Genomic DNA, 16,028 nt, shown 5'->3' with positions numbered 1-16,028 from the left:
ATTTAACTACGACCTATGTTATGGGAAAAACACACGAAGGTAAACAATGGTATAAATGGTACATAACGTAAATGTACTGTATAATAATAATACTTCAATCAGATATTTCAAGCTTGAGCTCCCTTCCATTAAAGTTTCTATGAATTTACTTTGTTCAGAGCTGAGTGTAAATCCAGGGGTGGGAGTAAAGCCGATGGTGGTTTGCCATAAGCTCTTTTGTACACTATCCACTATCTAGATTCCTAATGGTCCAGTGGATACCACTAGTATGTTGAGATGTTCAAGATGGTTTTTGTTTTGGATTGAAGGATGACAATGATTACTTATTAGATTTATTTATTTCTGTTTGTTTGTTTCCGAAATCTTCATTTTTCCTTATCAGCCTTTGTGTAGTACATAAATAAATTAGTTAGAATTCTGCCTCTTCAACCTATCCGTTATTTCTACTATTTATAGTGCTACATCTAGTATATCTAGTACATCTAGTACATCTAGTACATCTAGTACATCTTGTACATCTAGTACATCTAGTACATCTAGTACATCTAGTACATCTAGTACATCTAGTACATCTAGTACATCTAGTACATCTAGTACATCTAGTACATCTAGTACATCTTGTACATCTAGTACATCTAGTACATCTAGTACATCTAGTAAATCTACAGAAAATGGCGAAAGTAATAAAATTCATTTAAAAACACGATCTAAATAAAGTACAAATGAAATACGAAGAAAATAAAAATAACAAAAACATAATAATGACATTATTTACATATGCTTGCAAAACTGTTTAAATGTAATTTATTCATTTGTACCGTGTTCAGGGTATTGGTGCTAAACTGCTGTTAAAGATGGGATATAAGGCGGGGGGAGGACTGGGGAAGAACCTGGAGGGTCGAGCACAGATCGTAGAGGCATTCGTGAGGAAGGGGAAGGGGGCGATCGGAAGATACGGCCCTGAGGGATCCAGACCCAAAACAGGTAAACTAGACATTTTAATAGAACTGACGTTTAAACCCTCATTGGAACAAAATAGAGTTTTCCATTATTTTTATGTTTTATGTCCCCTGGAATAAAATCAATCGTACTTATTAATATTAAGTTATTTTAACGAAGGAAATAGATGTTTAAATTACTTTTTTTTTTTTTAACTGTACCCTGTGAACTTCTGAGTAACAATGAGAAAGATATAGTCCTTTTTCTATTTTAAGTCATGAATTCTGTTTATTGTTTTCATTTAATCCGCCGCATGAGTCACTTTAAAGAGAAATCATAATTTTTTTTAAAAAACCAAATAATTTTCAGATAGAAAAATAAGAATATCCTTTTCATTCTCGATCAATAAGAATTTAAGACACCTTAGTCAATTATACATGGTCATCTCTTGAAATTACTTGACACATTTCCTATTTTTTTTTAAGGAAAGGCTGACAGCGAGGATGAAGAGGAGGCTGAGTTTAAATCTAAACTTAGGAAATACAGAATAAATATTAATTTTTTATAAAACTAGCCATCTTCTAAATTAATTGTGAACATGTTCACTTTGTGTACATCGTAAAACAAAACAAAAATAATTCGTGGATTTATGGAAAATTTACTGAGTGAAGATTAAGAAATAGTTCTTACAAATGCATGGCGTTTTCGACGACTTAATTTAAACCACAAGGGGGAGGGAAACCAATTTTGTGCTTTACATAGATTTAAGATTTAAAAGTTTTGACCTCTGTATCCTAGGCAGTGGAAGACTGTTAACGAGGTTGGAGGGAAGAAAAGAACTGCTGAATATGTTTACAAGGAAAATATCAAGATCAAAAATAAAGTCTTAAAGTCATAATTTAAAACTTTAAAAAATGCAGGATTATTTCCTGTACTGTAAACACTGTTTACCGTGCCCTGATTAATTTCCATCAAAACTTGTTAAACATCTTTTTCAGCAGAAATCTTTTCCTGGCTTCCGGCGGAAATTTCCGTGACGGAAAATTACCGGAAATCCGTTTTCTGGTTCATCTTTTTTGGAAATTAAAATTTCCGCCGGAAAAAAATTCTGGTGAAAAATTGGAGACTATCGGTGATCGTAGGAGGGGGGAGGGGACGCAGAAGTTCTCAATGGGTAATCACCGCCACCCGAACGTGTACTTACAGATTGAGGAGCAATAAAGAAAGCTTTAACAATATTGTACACCATAGGGCTTTTACAGATGTCAATATTGTCTTATTTCTAAGAAATAAACGATTTAATGTTACGCTTTTTTAGTCTGATTATCAATTGAGGTGGTGGAGATTAACAATTAAGTCGCGCGCATGCCGCAAAACACGTTTAGGTGGCGGTGATTACCCATTGAGTACTTCTGCACTCCCCCCTCCCTCGTGATCGGATATGCTTGGAAGACAAACACTTTATATTTTTGAATACGATTAAAGGGAATGACATTTCTTTTTGCTTGATTACCATTTATTTTATAAAAAAAACGCGCATGGTCGATGATCGAATATGAAATAGAGTCATTTACCGAAGATTAATATTATACTTTTTAACACAATGAAGGTTAACAAAAAAGAATTCAACTACGACCTATTTTATTTCTTGGTCACTATTTATTTTATGAAAAAGGTTCTTATGATTTTTACAATTTTTATCAAAGTTTACATGAACTATAACACGCACGATGAAACAATATGAAATAAAGACAATTACTTAAGGTTAAAAAATACTTTTGAGCATGATTAAGGTTAACAAAACGAATTTAACTACGACCTATGTTATTTCTTGTTGTTTATTATTTACTTTATGAAAACTCTGCATGTTGATAATCTTGATCTCCCTGCTGTATAGTCTGTTGAAGAGGTACTGGAGGAAGGAAAGTTCAGGAAGATCAAGAGAGATGATCAGAAAACATCTACGGTTAAGGTCAGGACTGAAATTATTCACCTACATTGTCTTCTTTCTATTTGGATTACATTTTAAATTACAATATGAACATTAAACATACTTAACGGGACTGTAGACGTAATTTTAAGTGATATCTATATTATATTCATGATGTTTATTTTTTTGAAAACTGATTATTTTTAATTGTGTTTATTCTCTACAAAAGTAACTTGCAGTTGCGTATTTCTACTGCAGAAACATATTAGAAAAGTTCTCAAAATTAAACAATTCTTATTAATCTAGAAATACGATAATATCTTCCACATATATGGTTTAGATAAATGTGCCAAGGGTTACAAGGACAGTCCCTTAAAGTAAATTATCAAAATAATAAATTAAAATGTATTTTCTAATATACCGGAAGGAACTAGTAAACTTTTAATTTCTTATTGAAGATGCTTATCTCTAGGTTATTGATATGACAGGACGTGAGGAGCGTGTTTTAACCGGTTATCAGGTAAAAACAAGGATTCATGCTTTCAATAGCCTTGTCCTCTGAGGAAGACCCTAAATTCAGCTCCTAGATTTTCCTTTGTCCAAAAATTTATTTATTTACATAAAAGTATTTTTGTCATGAAATGAATACTTATATTTATAAAGAGTAGTTTAAATTTTAAATCTTCAATCTACAAATCTTCAAATCTTCAAATCTTCAAATCTTCAAATCTTCATATCTTCATATCTTCATCTTGTTTTGTGAAAGCCCCAAGGGGAAGCAACCATTATTTAACGTTCAAAACCTTGGTTAGAAATCGTTATTGATAGAAGCTTTAATTTGGTCGTTTGCTGGAACCTGTCTAAAACAACGTTATTTATCAATATAAAAAGTTCAGGCTGAAGATAAAGAACCAAAGTTCATTTAGGTCTTGAAACTCATTCTGAAACTTTGAAGCAGTTGGAAAATCCCACATTTTATAGTTGATAAAGTATAATAGTAATATGTGTTCTTCTTTAATCGGATCGCCGGATTATCTCACTTCACTCTTACAGGAGTATATAATGCCCCTCATCAACAAGTATTTTTTCGTTTTTTTTTTTTTTTTTGGGGGGGGGGGTGTTAATTTCCATTTTGAAATACCATGTTTTAGTTTTTTCCCAAGCTTGATTTTTTGTATCTAAACAGTAATCAGACCATACTAGACATTTTTATCATTTAGTCTATATCCGGACAGCAGAGACCGGATGAGGATGGTTTCTCTTCAAAACACCATCTTTCCTCTCAGGTACAAATCCCCCTTCCCCCCCCAACCCTTTCCAATACACAATCAATAGTAAATAAATCGAAATAATTTTATAAATGTTTTTATGTATTTTAGGGTAAAAAGAAAAGAAACTTTGAGCTACCGGAGTTAATTCATAATCTAAACTTGTTGGTAGATATGTGTGAACAGGTATAGCTAACACAGAGAATATAAATTTTGTTTGTTAAAAATGATTTTTTTAACTCCGGATTTTCAGTGGGATTAATTATAGTTTCGATGTTAAATCATCTTTTGTAAGTTCTGAAAAAGGCATAACTGTCTGTTTCTTCACATCCGTCAAAAATTGAAAAAATCCCAGCCCATTTTAGAGAACATTTATTAATTTCTTTTTTTTGGGGGACGTTTTGTTTTTCAACCTATTCAATCTGGATTCTGGATGATAATTGAAGAATTATAACTGAATTCCGGATCCAATCCAGATACTTATCTAAAATCTGTTTAACAATAAAGATAATTTCTTTAAATTTCTAATCCTTAACTCTTTGCAACCTAAAATCTTAAAACTTTGATAATTCCGACTATGAACTCTGTTTGATCAAATAGTCTAAATTTGAAATGATAAAGGTTTACACCAACAGGTTGCAAATATATATCAGAAAATTAAAGCTTTTGGGTAGTTTTCATATCCTTTAAACAAGATGAGGATCTGAGGTTTGGATTTAGAATTAAAAAAAATTGTCTTGTGATTTAGTGAAGTTCTTGATTATTTTGATGCTGCGAGTCCGGATGCATTTGAAATTGGATTTCTGGTTTAAAAATTGAATTATTTTTCTAGGATATAATCCAAGCTGACCGGCAGCTGGTTCATCACAAGGACCGAGTATCCCTCCTGGACAGTGAGGGGGAGAAGCTGAGTATCCTGGTGGACAGGGAGAAGGATCAGATAGAGAGCTTGGAGCAGATCATTGCTGTTATTGACAGGTTGTTCGCAACTTCACAAAAGAACGATAATCCCCCAGCTCGAAAAGTATAGACATACAAGGTGTCCCATAAAAACGATCTTTAAGACATACTCATAATGGTTCAATTTTTAAAACAATTGTACAGTTTTGAAATCTTTCGAATATTTCCGATCGATTGATACCTATTAGATGTTTGTAGCACTAACATTAAGGAAGTATTGACCGATTGAAATTTGCTATTTTGGCTTGGTTGAAAATCTAGGTATGAAACTGTATCCTTCTTGGAAAATTTAGGTTTTAGGTCTTCTGATCGGCCGGTATAGTTGATATTTCAGTTCAGTTGCTATCCATATTCAAATTAAGTACTGTCCCTAACTCCATTACCGTTTTATAAATTCTCCTTACGTCACAGAAAGCAGGCTGTCTTGTATTGGAAAATTTACAACCAAAGTCTATGGTAAGATCAGGCATAACGTTTAATTCTGTGACCCTTTTTTGTGGTACTCTAAAGCAAGGGAGTTACATTCCTGCGTTATAAACCGAGGTCTTGCCATTATTCAACAATAACTGCGCATTTTTAAGATTTGTTTACAAGATTTGCATGTTTTAAGACCATATAATGAAATTTCATATTATGTTTAAAATTCTAAAAAAATAAATTCATGAACTCAACCAAACTAAAATGGCAAATTTCAAACGGCTAATGCTTCCTTAATATTAGTGCTACATACCTCTAATTAATATCAATCGATCGGAATTGTTCCATAGATAAAAAAGTACAATTTTTCAAAAAATCCACCTTTCCTAAATGATAGAAAGAAAAAAAATTGCGATATAAAATGTCAATTTTGCTAAGAAAACAAGATTCCAAGTGAAATCTTATGAAATGCCACTTGGACCCCCCGCAACCTCCCCCTCCTCCTACTAAATATCAAATTTAGTGTCTATCTATTTATCTATTTATCCGATGGCAATCTGGGAATTCCATTTCGGGGGTCTTATTCATATTATTCTTCCTATTCATATTCTTAACTTAAGCGAGCCTTAAATATTTTGCATATATTTACATGGGAAGGGGGTGGGAATCCAGAGATTTCAGACCCAAATCCTTTTAAATCAGCTGACTATGTTTATACTCTTGAGCTCTTATTCTATAATTTTGTTGTTTAGGTTGGAACAGAAGTTTGTAGATGGAACCCTGGATATGGAACTTGCACTCAAAGCGTTCCAGAGACTTAAAGACGAGTTCCAGAAAGAATTCAGAGAGTTTGAACTTCAGGTGCCTTGTTATTTTAAGACACTTCTAAACAATTTCCATTATCCAGCCAGCCATTGTTAAATTTATAACTCCTTCGGCTTATGTTTTGTGCTTCTAGAGGATTTAGAGTTCAGTTTAAAGTTAGACCACGGATCATCTAGCTAGACCGTTTTTAGTTGGAATTTGGGCAATTTGATATGTTGCCTCCACTATTGTATATTTAGTATGTTGCCTCCACTACTTTATGTTTAGTATGTTGCCTTCACTATTGTATATTTAGTATGTTGCCTCCACTACTGTATGTTTAGTATGTTGCCTCCACTATTGTTTGTTTAGCATGTTGCCTCCACTATTGTTTGTTTAGTATGTTGCCTCCACTATTGTTTGTTTAGTATGTTGCCTCCACTATTGTATATTTAGTATGTTGCCTTCACTATTGTATATTTAGTATGTTGCCTCCAATATTATATGTTTAGTATGATGCCTCCACTATTGTTTGTTTAGTATGTTGCCTCCACTATTGTATATTTAGTATGTTGCCTCCACTATTGTATATTTAGTATGTTGCTTACACTGTTCTATATTCGGATGTTTCCTCCACTATTGTATATTTAGTATGTTGCCTCCACTATTGTATATTTGGTATGTTGCCTCCACTATTGTAAATTTAGTTTGTTACCTCCACTATTGTATATTTAGTATGTTGCCTCCACTATTGTATATTTAGTATGTTGCCTCCACTATTGTAAAAATTAGTATGTTACCTCCACTATTGTATATTTAGTATGTTACCTCCACTATTGTGTGTTTAGTATGTTGCCTCTACTATTGTATATTTAGTATGCTACCTCCACTATTGTAAATTTAGTATGTAACCTCCACTGTTGTATATTTAGTACGTTTCCTCCACTATTGTATGTTTTGTATGTTACCTCCACTATTGTATATTTAGTATGTTGCCTCTACTATTGTTTATTTAGTATGTTGCCTCCACTAATGTATATTTAGTATGTTGCCTCCACTATTGTATATTTAGTATGTTGCCTCCACTATTGTATATTTAGTATGTTGCCTCCACTATTGTATATTTAGTATGTTGCCTCCACTATTGTATATTTAGTATGTTGCTTACACTATTGTATATTAGGATGTTCCTCCACTATTGTATATTTAGTATGTTGCCTCCACTATTGTTGTCCCCCTGGTGAAGAGCTCCCTACTGGGTTGGACCCCCCTGGCTGGGAAGAATGAAAGTATTCCTCACCTCACAACGTTCACTCAGTGGAGGGATATATTGGAGGAGGAGAGTAATCAGTTTATTCTTCAACCAGGTACACTAAGTCACATAAATAAAATTTTAAAGGGATTGTTTTTTTGGGCAAATGCGGAAGGAACTAATCAGAAATCATTCATGATTGATTTACAAATACTTTTTAACCTAAAAAATTATGAAAAAATAATTAAAATATAATTTTTCTTAATTTTTTTTTTGGGTCACACATGAATGCAACGATTATTAATAATTGCTTCAGGAGAATCATTTGAAAAGTTTAATTCTGTCCAGTTGAACTTGAACGGAAGACGATTAAAAAACTAAAATCTGTCTTCAGAAAGCTGAAAAATAACAATTAACACTGCCCACTTGCAAATGTTTTGTTTAACAAATATTTATAAAAATTATTGATTGAACCAGGTCCTTCTGAGCCAATGCCAGCGTATCACACTCTGTTATGGGAAGCCTGGATTCCTACAGTTCGGTTAGCAGTTCAGAGATGGCAGTCTAGACAACCAGATTCACTTATAGGTAATATGACAGTGCTATAACGCTATTCTTAATAAAATAGAATAATTCAATAATTGATTCAAGACTTGAAGTAGTCTTTGACCTTAGAAATAGATTGCAGCATTCATTGGCAACCTACCTTTAGCATAATTATTTTATGAATAATTCATCAGTATCTCTGGTAATTTTAAAAAGCAAAACATGGCAGACCACATTTTGTAAATGGCGGGACTAGAGCTATTTCGTGATTATTGTTTCATGAAAAATATTTGTAAAAGTAGGTTGCATAACGAATATCGCAAACTATTTCTATCAATTAATTCATTATTCCAGTTTATTTAGAATAACACTGTAGTTCAGACATTTCTCAATGGCATTGTCAATTAAAGTTATTTTCTATTGCAATTCCTAATACCGTTGTGAACAGGCCCCTCTTTAAATGGAGGGTACTTGAAATTAAAAGTCCCTTTACCTATTATAATGTGTGCCTGATTCCGGATTCTTGAAGTTGAAGAAGTATAGAGTCACTTGTAAAACTGGCGTATATTTATCTTCTATTTAAGGTTTCCTTGAATTGTGGAGACCTCTACTCCCGAACTGGATTCTCCAATATATTCTGGATCAGATGGTTCTAATCAGACTCCAGGTCAATTTAATAATTTTTAATTTCATCTTTAAACTTCATCCTCCACCTTTTTATCTTTAAACTTCATTCTTCACCTTTTCATCTTTAAACTTCATCCTCCACCCTTTCATCTTTAAACTTCATCCTTCACCCTTTCATCTTTAAACTTCATCCTCCACCCTTTCATCTTTAAACCTCATCCTCCACCCTTTCATCTTTAAACTTAATCCTCCACCCTTTCATCTTTAAACTTCATCCTTCACCCTTTCAACTTTAAACTTCATCCTCAAACCTTTCATCTTTAAATTTCATCCTCAAACCTTTCATCTTTAAATTTCATCCTCCACCCTTTCATCTTTAAACTTCATCCTTCACCCTTTCATCTTTAAATTTCATCCTCCACCCTTTCATCTTAAACCTTCATCCTCAAACCTTTCATCTTTAAACTTCATCCTCCAACCTTTCATCTTTAAATTTCATCCTACACCCTTTCATCTTTAAATTTCATCCTTTACCCTTTCATCTTTAAACTTCATCCTTCACCCTTTCATCTTTAAACTTCATCCTTCACCCTTTCATCCTTAAAAATAACTATAAATATATCGGAAAATTTTTATAAATTGAATAAAACTGATTTGTAATGAGATTAGATTGTTTTTTTTTCCGTCTAAAACATTTTACTTCTATTATTCCGTCTTTTAATTGGATATATTGAAAATAGAACAAATAAAACGTCAAAGCTTTAACTTTGTACAATGAGAGTTAGTTGACTGGCATCAGCTGAATTATATAAGATCAAGATCAAAATCAAGATCAAGAATAGGATGATAATAACATACTTTTCTCCAGGCTGAGGTTGAGATGTGGAATCCCTTGACGGATACAACTCCAATACACACCTGGATACACCCCTGGCTTCCTCCTCTAGGAAACAAGTTGGATATTGTGTATCCTACTATCAGGTAAATACTATATTCGATCCGCTACTAAAATAAAAATAGTATCAATTATTTCATGATGGAATTATGATTTATTCTAGATTGACTCTCTTTCATATTTCGGGAACATTACCTTCATGTATTTTAATGTTTAGGAATAAGCTGGCGTCTGCTCTGGCAAACTGGCATCCCGCGGATAGATCGGCGCGAAGCATCCTGGCTCCCTGGGCCGAGGTCTTTACTAAAGGATCTATGAACGCGTTTCTTCTGAACAATATAATTCCTAAACTAGAAGCTGCACTGCTTCATCTACCCATTAATCCAATAAATCAGGTCAATACTTCAGTTTTTATTTTAAAGGGATTGTAAGTGTAATTTCAGGTATTGCAATTACATACAAATTGTAATTACATACAAAGATGGCAATGCACGATTCATAAATTAATCAGTTTTTGAAATTATAAACACTGATATCTAATTCATACTTAATCATACAAAGGTTTTAAGGGTACCGTTGTGAATCGGGTATTGCTATCTTCGCATGAAGGGTCATGAAATTACGTTTACACTCCCTTATCTGAGAGTAAGAACTATGTAGGATTTTAAAACTTGTTGCTCTTGTCGGATTAAAATAGATAAAAGTGATATTTTAACAATCTAGATTATATCTTAATTGGAAAACAAACTTATAAATTACATGCTTTGATTACTCTAGAATCTAGATTTTATTAAGTATTGTATGCTCGGCATTACTCTAGATTTTATTAAGTACTATATGCTTTATGGCTTTACTCAAGATTTTATAGCCATTAGTTATCTCATATCTGGGATGCTAAAGTTGATAATCTTTAAAAATTTTCTTAGCTTTTAGATCAATAATTAATTAATAGTTAATCAATTAATTATGATTTGATTGATTGATTACTCCAGGATTTGACCCTATGGCACGCTGTAGTGGATTGGACCGGACTGGTGCCCCCAGCTGCTCTAGCGGATATAATTGCGGTCAACTTCTTTCCTAGATGGTTACAGGTAGTTAAAAGGCCACAGTGCGCCTGAACAAAATCAAGACTTTTGAAATGCCCCAGAAAAAAGGTTGGATGGGGTTCGAAAGTATAAGTAAAATCAATGAGAAAAATGATTATCCTAACTTTTTTCATCGAGATATTTTTGAGAAAACTCATGTTTTTATGGATATACTTAATTGAGGGATATAAAGCATTTTTTATAAAATTTAATAGTGCCCATGTTAAATATCGAGATCAAGCGTTCAAAAGTTCCGACCCCTGATAAATGTTTGAAGCTTTATTTTTATTTTTCTAAATGTTTTGATAAAGACTTCCCGCGTTTTTGTTTTCTGTCATCTTAACGTTGATAATTATTTTTCCAATATAAACATTTTTTCCATGATAATTTTCTTTTCAAGATTTTTTATTTTTTTTTCCTGTTCCCCTGACGCATCATGAAAGACAAAAATATCTTTACAGACTTAGTTTCTATGACCCTCCAAGTGAAGACTTTCATGTCAAATTCTTAACCATAACATGTAAAACCTTGTCTCATCAGCGAAAGTAAAGAAATCCTTATTTTTCTCGATAAATTTTGAATGCAAACCACTTGGGTGAGTAGAACCTTATGAGTTATCTAATATTAAAATCATTCTTCAGTTACAAATCATTCTCAATCCTATTAAATCTTTATTTTCTGATACAAACTTCTACTTAAGCACAATCCAAACTCATTCCAAAGAAAGAAATAATGCCAATTGGGCGTTATGAGTTCATAATGAGATTGGTGGACTGCAATTGTAGCCCCTTACGCCCAGCTACACTGCTGTAGTTTACGGTGACTAGGGTTTTAATTTCCATGGATTAAGTTGGCTACTTAATCTGAGAACAACCCTAAAAGTTTCTTATGTCTTATACCTGGAAACTATAGAAGTATACAGTGTGAACTCAGTGCAAATAGACACATTTCCCGAATATTCCTAATGTTCTATGTCCAACATAGATATGATAAGATCAGCGCCACTATCTTTGATCCTTCAAAGGTTAAAAAATACTGTTGTGAATCGGACATGCTTTCTACAAATGGATTGTAGTCTTGAAAATACTTCACTAGTTCTTTAGATGGTGTTCGTTAGTATTCGTTTGGTATTCGTTGGTATTCGTTTGGTATTTGTTGGTATTTCTTTGGTTTCGTAGGTATTTGTTTGGTATTCATTGGTATTCGTTTGGTATTCGTTGGTATTCGTTTGGTATTCGTTGGTATTCGTTTGGTATTCGTAGGTTTTCGTTTGGTATTCGTTTGGTATTCGTAGGTATTTGTTTGGTATTCGTTGATATTCGTTTGGTATTGGTAGGTATTCGTAGGTATTCCTTTGATATTTGTTGGTATTTGTTTGGTATTCGTAGGTATTCGTTTGTTATTCTTTGGTATGTGTTAGGTATTCGTTGATATTCGTTTGGTATTTGTAGGTATTCGTTTGGCATTCAATGGTATTAGTTTGGTATTCTTTGGTATTCGTTTGGTATTTGTAGGTATTCGTTTGGTATTCGTTAATATTCGTTTGGTATTCGTTTGGTATTCGTTGGCTTAGGGTTGTATGGGTGTTAATGTTATTTTTATTATATGGAAGTCACTCCAGTTAAGTTGACAATCCATAAAAAAAACATTTTTATCTAGGTTTTGGCTGCTTGGTTAAATTCTAATCCTAACTATACTGAAGTAACTGCCTGGTACCAGGGTTGGAAGGGGGTTATACCCACTCCTATACTAGCTCATCCTAGAGTAGTAGAACATATACAGCAGGTAAACCTATACCCACTCCTATAGTAGCTCAACCTATAGTAATAGAACATATACAGCAGGTAAACCTATACCCACTCCTATACTAGCTCAACCTAGAGTAATAGAACATATACAGCAGGTAAACCTATACCCACTCCTATACTAGCTCAACCCAGAGTAACAGAACATATACAGCAAGTAAACCTATACTCACTCCTATACTATACTAGCTTATCCTATAGTATTTGAACTTGAGTTATCGACTAGTTTAAGCAACAGTGATTTTTGATTATTTTTTTATTGATATGAAGAAAAAAGAGGAATATAAATTTTTCTTCCAACACATTTTTCTTTCGTCTTCATTATTTTTTTTAGATTATAAATAATTCTAATGTTCAGGCACTACACATGATGAACAGAAGTGTTGTTGGAGGTCCCATGTCCCAGCAACCTGGAGCTCTAGAGAACGTCAAGTACTTGACCACCAGGTAACTAGTATAGTAGGTGGTCCTATCTCCAAGTAACCTGGAGCATTAGAGAACGTCAAGTTCTTGACCACCACGTAACTAGTAAAGTAAAAGGTTCTATCTCCCAGTAACCTGGAGCACTAGAGAACGTCAAGTACTTGACCACCTGGTAACTAGAAAAGTAAAAGGTCCTATCTCCCAGTAACCTGGAGCACTAGAGAACGTCAAGTACTTGACCACCAGGTAACTAGTATAGTAGGAGGTTATATCTCCCAGTAACCTGGAGCACTAGAGAACGTCAAGTACTTGACCACCAGGTAACTAGTATAGTAGGAGGTCCGATCTCCCAGTAACCTGGAGCACTAGAGAACGTCAAGTATTTGACCACCAGGTAACTAGTATAGTAGGAGACCGTCTATATTTCTATCTATTAATGGGGCCTCTCGCAGATTTCACTTCCTTATGAATCCTTATCTATCTAGCTTTCTTTTTTATCTTTCTATTTTTGATTGAATCTTAAGTTTGATGTCTTTCAACCTCTAGGATAACTTTATTATAATTGTTTATCCTTTTATCTTTGCATTTACCCATCAATCTAGCTTTCTTTTAGGGAATTTGAGACGAATCGACTGAAGCCTGCAGGTTTGGATGTAGGAAACAAAAACAAGTTTGATTCAATCTCAGAAGCAGTGAAAACCAGTTCTCAGATACCCCAGGTAGTATATTTATGCTATCCGTACATGTCTCATAACTGTTCAAGATACTGCAATATACGGTTCAAAAAATATCGCAACAAAATTCTGAATAAGCTTAATGAAGCCTTGAAACTACAGTCACGTTTTGTTTTAGACATAAAAATGCACCTGGTTCCTACGATTTCTTAAAAATTAATTTTCTTAAAATTCCCTTTTTGCATATTAATGTATTGTGAAAAAAATTAGGCGTTTTGACTTGAAACCTAATGGTCCATTTTCCACACATAGTACACTGCCAGTGTAAAGTGACAAACTATAGAAATGACTGTTGTCTCCGTTCCTTTTTTGAATAGAAACACCGCTAAAGATTTTGTAAATCTGACTTTCTGTTTCCTCTAAAATGTTCAAATGTTACAGTTACATATTTTTTCAAAACGCCAAAACTAAATTTAACATTTGTTCAGGGATTCAAGGATATGATTGCTCGGAGATGTGAGGAAAGGGGAACTATTTTCAGGTTCTTAATACTTTTATATTAAATTTTCGTCTTTCATAATTCTTATAATTTTTCCGTATTACCCTTTTTATTTTACTTTAAGAATGTTTTCACCTTTTTCCTGTATTTTTTTTTAAGGATTTACGTTTTTATTCATTTAAGACAAAAATTATAGCAACTAAATTTGAATTTTTCGCTTGGTTGCATTGACTAGCTGTATGGTTGATTGGTTGGTTGGTTATTTTTGGTGGATTGGTTGATAATTTTTTTTTTTTTTGGTTGATTGATTGAATTATTGATTTTTCTCTAGACCTGTTCCTGGTCGGCTGCGCGAGGGTAAACAAATATACCTGGTTGGCCGGCAGCACTGCTACCTGGACCGTAATGTTATTTTCGTCCAGGACGATACAAGATGGGTTCCTACCTCACTTAATAGTCTTATAGACAATGCTTAACATCATGTTCAGTAATTTGCGTCCAGGAAAATATATAATCATTCTAAATAATCTATTTATTTGTTCATATCATATAATCAAAACTTAAACTTAAACCACATTAATCTAAAATAAAATTGCACGTAGGAATGACATCTTATATGTTTTCAATCATATGAAAGAGCTATTGAGAAGAGTAGACATGTTTTGAATTTCTAATATGTAACAGGAGAGTTTCGCCTTTTGTATACTTGTGCGTAAAATGCAAACTAGAGGAGCTACGAGCTGAAAAAGTCCCAACAGTAATGTCGCTTATATTTGACCTTCTCCTTCTTTCTAGTCTAATAAACCATAACTAATTATTGATTGATAAATTCCTTGTAAAATTAAGTTCAGGGAAAAACTAAAAAAGAAAACATGAATGCAGAGTATTTTTGAGAATAATTAGATTTTGCCGTTGTTCTATTCAGGGGCGGATTAGAGGGAAGAAACGAAAATAGAATTGAATAAATGACCTGAAAAAGTAGGGAAACTATAGTTTACAGATAGAAAGTAAGAGAACTGGAGTTTACAAATAGAAAGTAAGAGAACTGGAGTTTACAGATAGAAAGTAGTAGAACTGGAGTTTACATTTAGAAAGTAGGAGAACTGGAGTTAACAGATAGAAAGTAGGAGAACTGGAGTTAACAGATAGAAAGTAGGAGAACTGGAGTTTACAGATAGAAAGTAGGAGAACTAGAGTTTACAGATAGAAAGTAGGAGAACTGGAGTTAACAGATAGAAAGTAGGAGAACTGGAGTTAACAGATAGAAAGTAGGAGAACTGGAGTTTGTAAACGTGTATTTTTTGAACGAATAAGAAATTAGAATTTACTGTCCCCGAGATGATGGTTAAATCCACCCCTGGTTCTATAGATTTGCGTTTACATATAGTAAGGAGGATGGGAAGAGGGGTGAGGGGGGGTTATTAGAAAATTAAAACAAGATATTTTGACACATCCCACAAAGTTTCATGATTAGTTTTAAAAGAATAATAGCCAACTAAAACTTTTCATGTTTCATTAAACTTTAATTACGTTTTCTCTCTCGACTTGTTTTACTGTTGAACAAACAACAAATTTCTTTATTTTAATCAATATTTTTTACATTTTTAAAGTTGAATTAATTTAACAGATATAACATAAATTTATTATTAAGTAATTAACAAAATGTGATTGGAAGAATATTCTAACTGCTTTTACTCAAGGCACAAGCGCCACGAAATAGAGTATAGTTTATACGGTCTACTTGAGGGACCAAGCCAACATGGTGATCCTTTTAAGACATTCTAAGACGTTAGATAAAGTTACAATAATAGTAAAGGAATTGAGTCTTTGTCACAAACTCTGATTTTCTAATTCCTATATCTTCGCAGTCCAATGTTGTAGACATTTGACATTTCAAACTA

At 33.2% G+C, this 16,028-nt stretch overlaps 1 protein-coding gene across 1 annotated transcript in view; it reads left to right on the top strand.

Moving 5' to 3' along the window:
• Positions 1–14,654, top strand: part of LOC111706775 (tuftelin-interacting protein 11) — a 17,217-nt gene extending 2,563 nt beyond the window's left edge. The window contains exons 7-26 of the mRNA XM_023479713.1: positions 828–984; positions 1,425–1,476; positions 1,738–1,798; positions 2,837–2,911; positions 3,342–3,389; positions 4,090–4,155; positions 4,249–4,323; positions 4,970–5,115; positions 6,267–6,375; positions 7,529–7,685; positions 8,048–8,158; positions 8,701–8,783; positions 9,612–9,724; positions 9,856–10,033; positions 10,631–10,732; positions 12,386–12,511; positions 12,890–12,978; positions 13,568–13,673; positions 14,117–14,169; positions 14,459–14,654. Of these exons, the coding sequence (XP_023335481.1) occupies positions 828–984; positions 1,425–1,476; positions 1,738–1,798; positions 2,837–2,911; positions 3,342–3,389; positions 4,090–4,155; positions 4,249–4,323; positions 4,970–5,115; positions 6,267–6,375; positions 7,529–7,685; positions 8,048–8,158; positions 8,701–8,783; positions 9,612–9,724; positions 9,856–10,033; positions 10,631–10,732; positions 12,386–12,511; positions 12,890–12,978; positions 13,568–13,673; positions 14,117–14,169; positions 14,459–14,603 (2,052 nt within the window). The 3' untranslated portion in view covers positions 14,604–14,654. The remainder of the gene's footprint in view (positions 1–827; positions 985–1,424; positions 1,477–1,737; positions 1,799–2,836; positions 2,912–3,341; positions 3,390–4,089; positions 4,156–4,248; positions 4,324–4,969; positions 5,116–6,266; positions 6,376–7,528; positions 7,686–8,047; positions 8,159–8,700; positions 8,784–9,611; positions 9,725–9,855; positions 10,034–10,630; positions 10,733–12,385; positions 12,512–12,889; positions 12,979–13,567; positions 13,674–14,116; positions 14,170–14,458) is intronic.
• The last annotated feature ends 1,374 nt before the right edge of the window (positions 14,655–16,028 follow it).

The sequence above is a fragment of the Eurytemora carolleeae genome, unplaced genomic scaffold (genome assembly GCF_000591075.1).
Source record: "Eurytemora carolleeae unplaced genomic scaffold, Eaff_2.0 scaffold163, whole genome shotgun sequence".
NCBI lineage: Eukaryota > Metazoa > Arthropoda > Copepoda > Calanoida > Temoridae > Eurytemora > Eurytemora carolleeae.
This window is presented reverse-complemented; position numbering and strand designations above follow the sequence as displayed.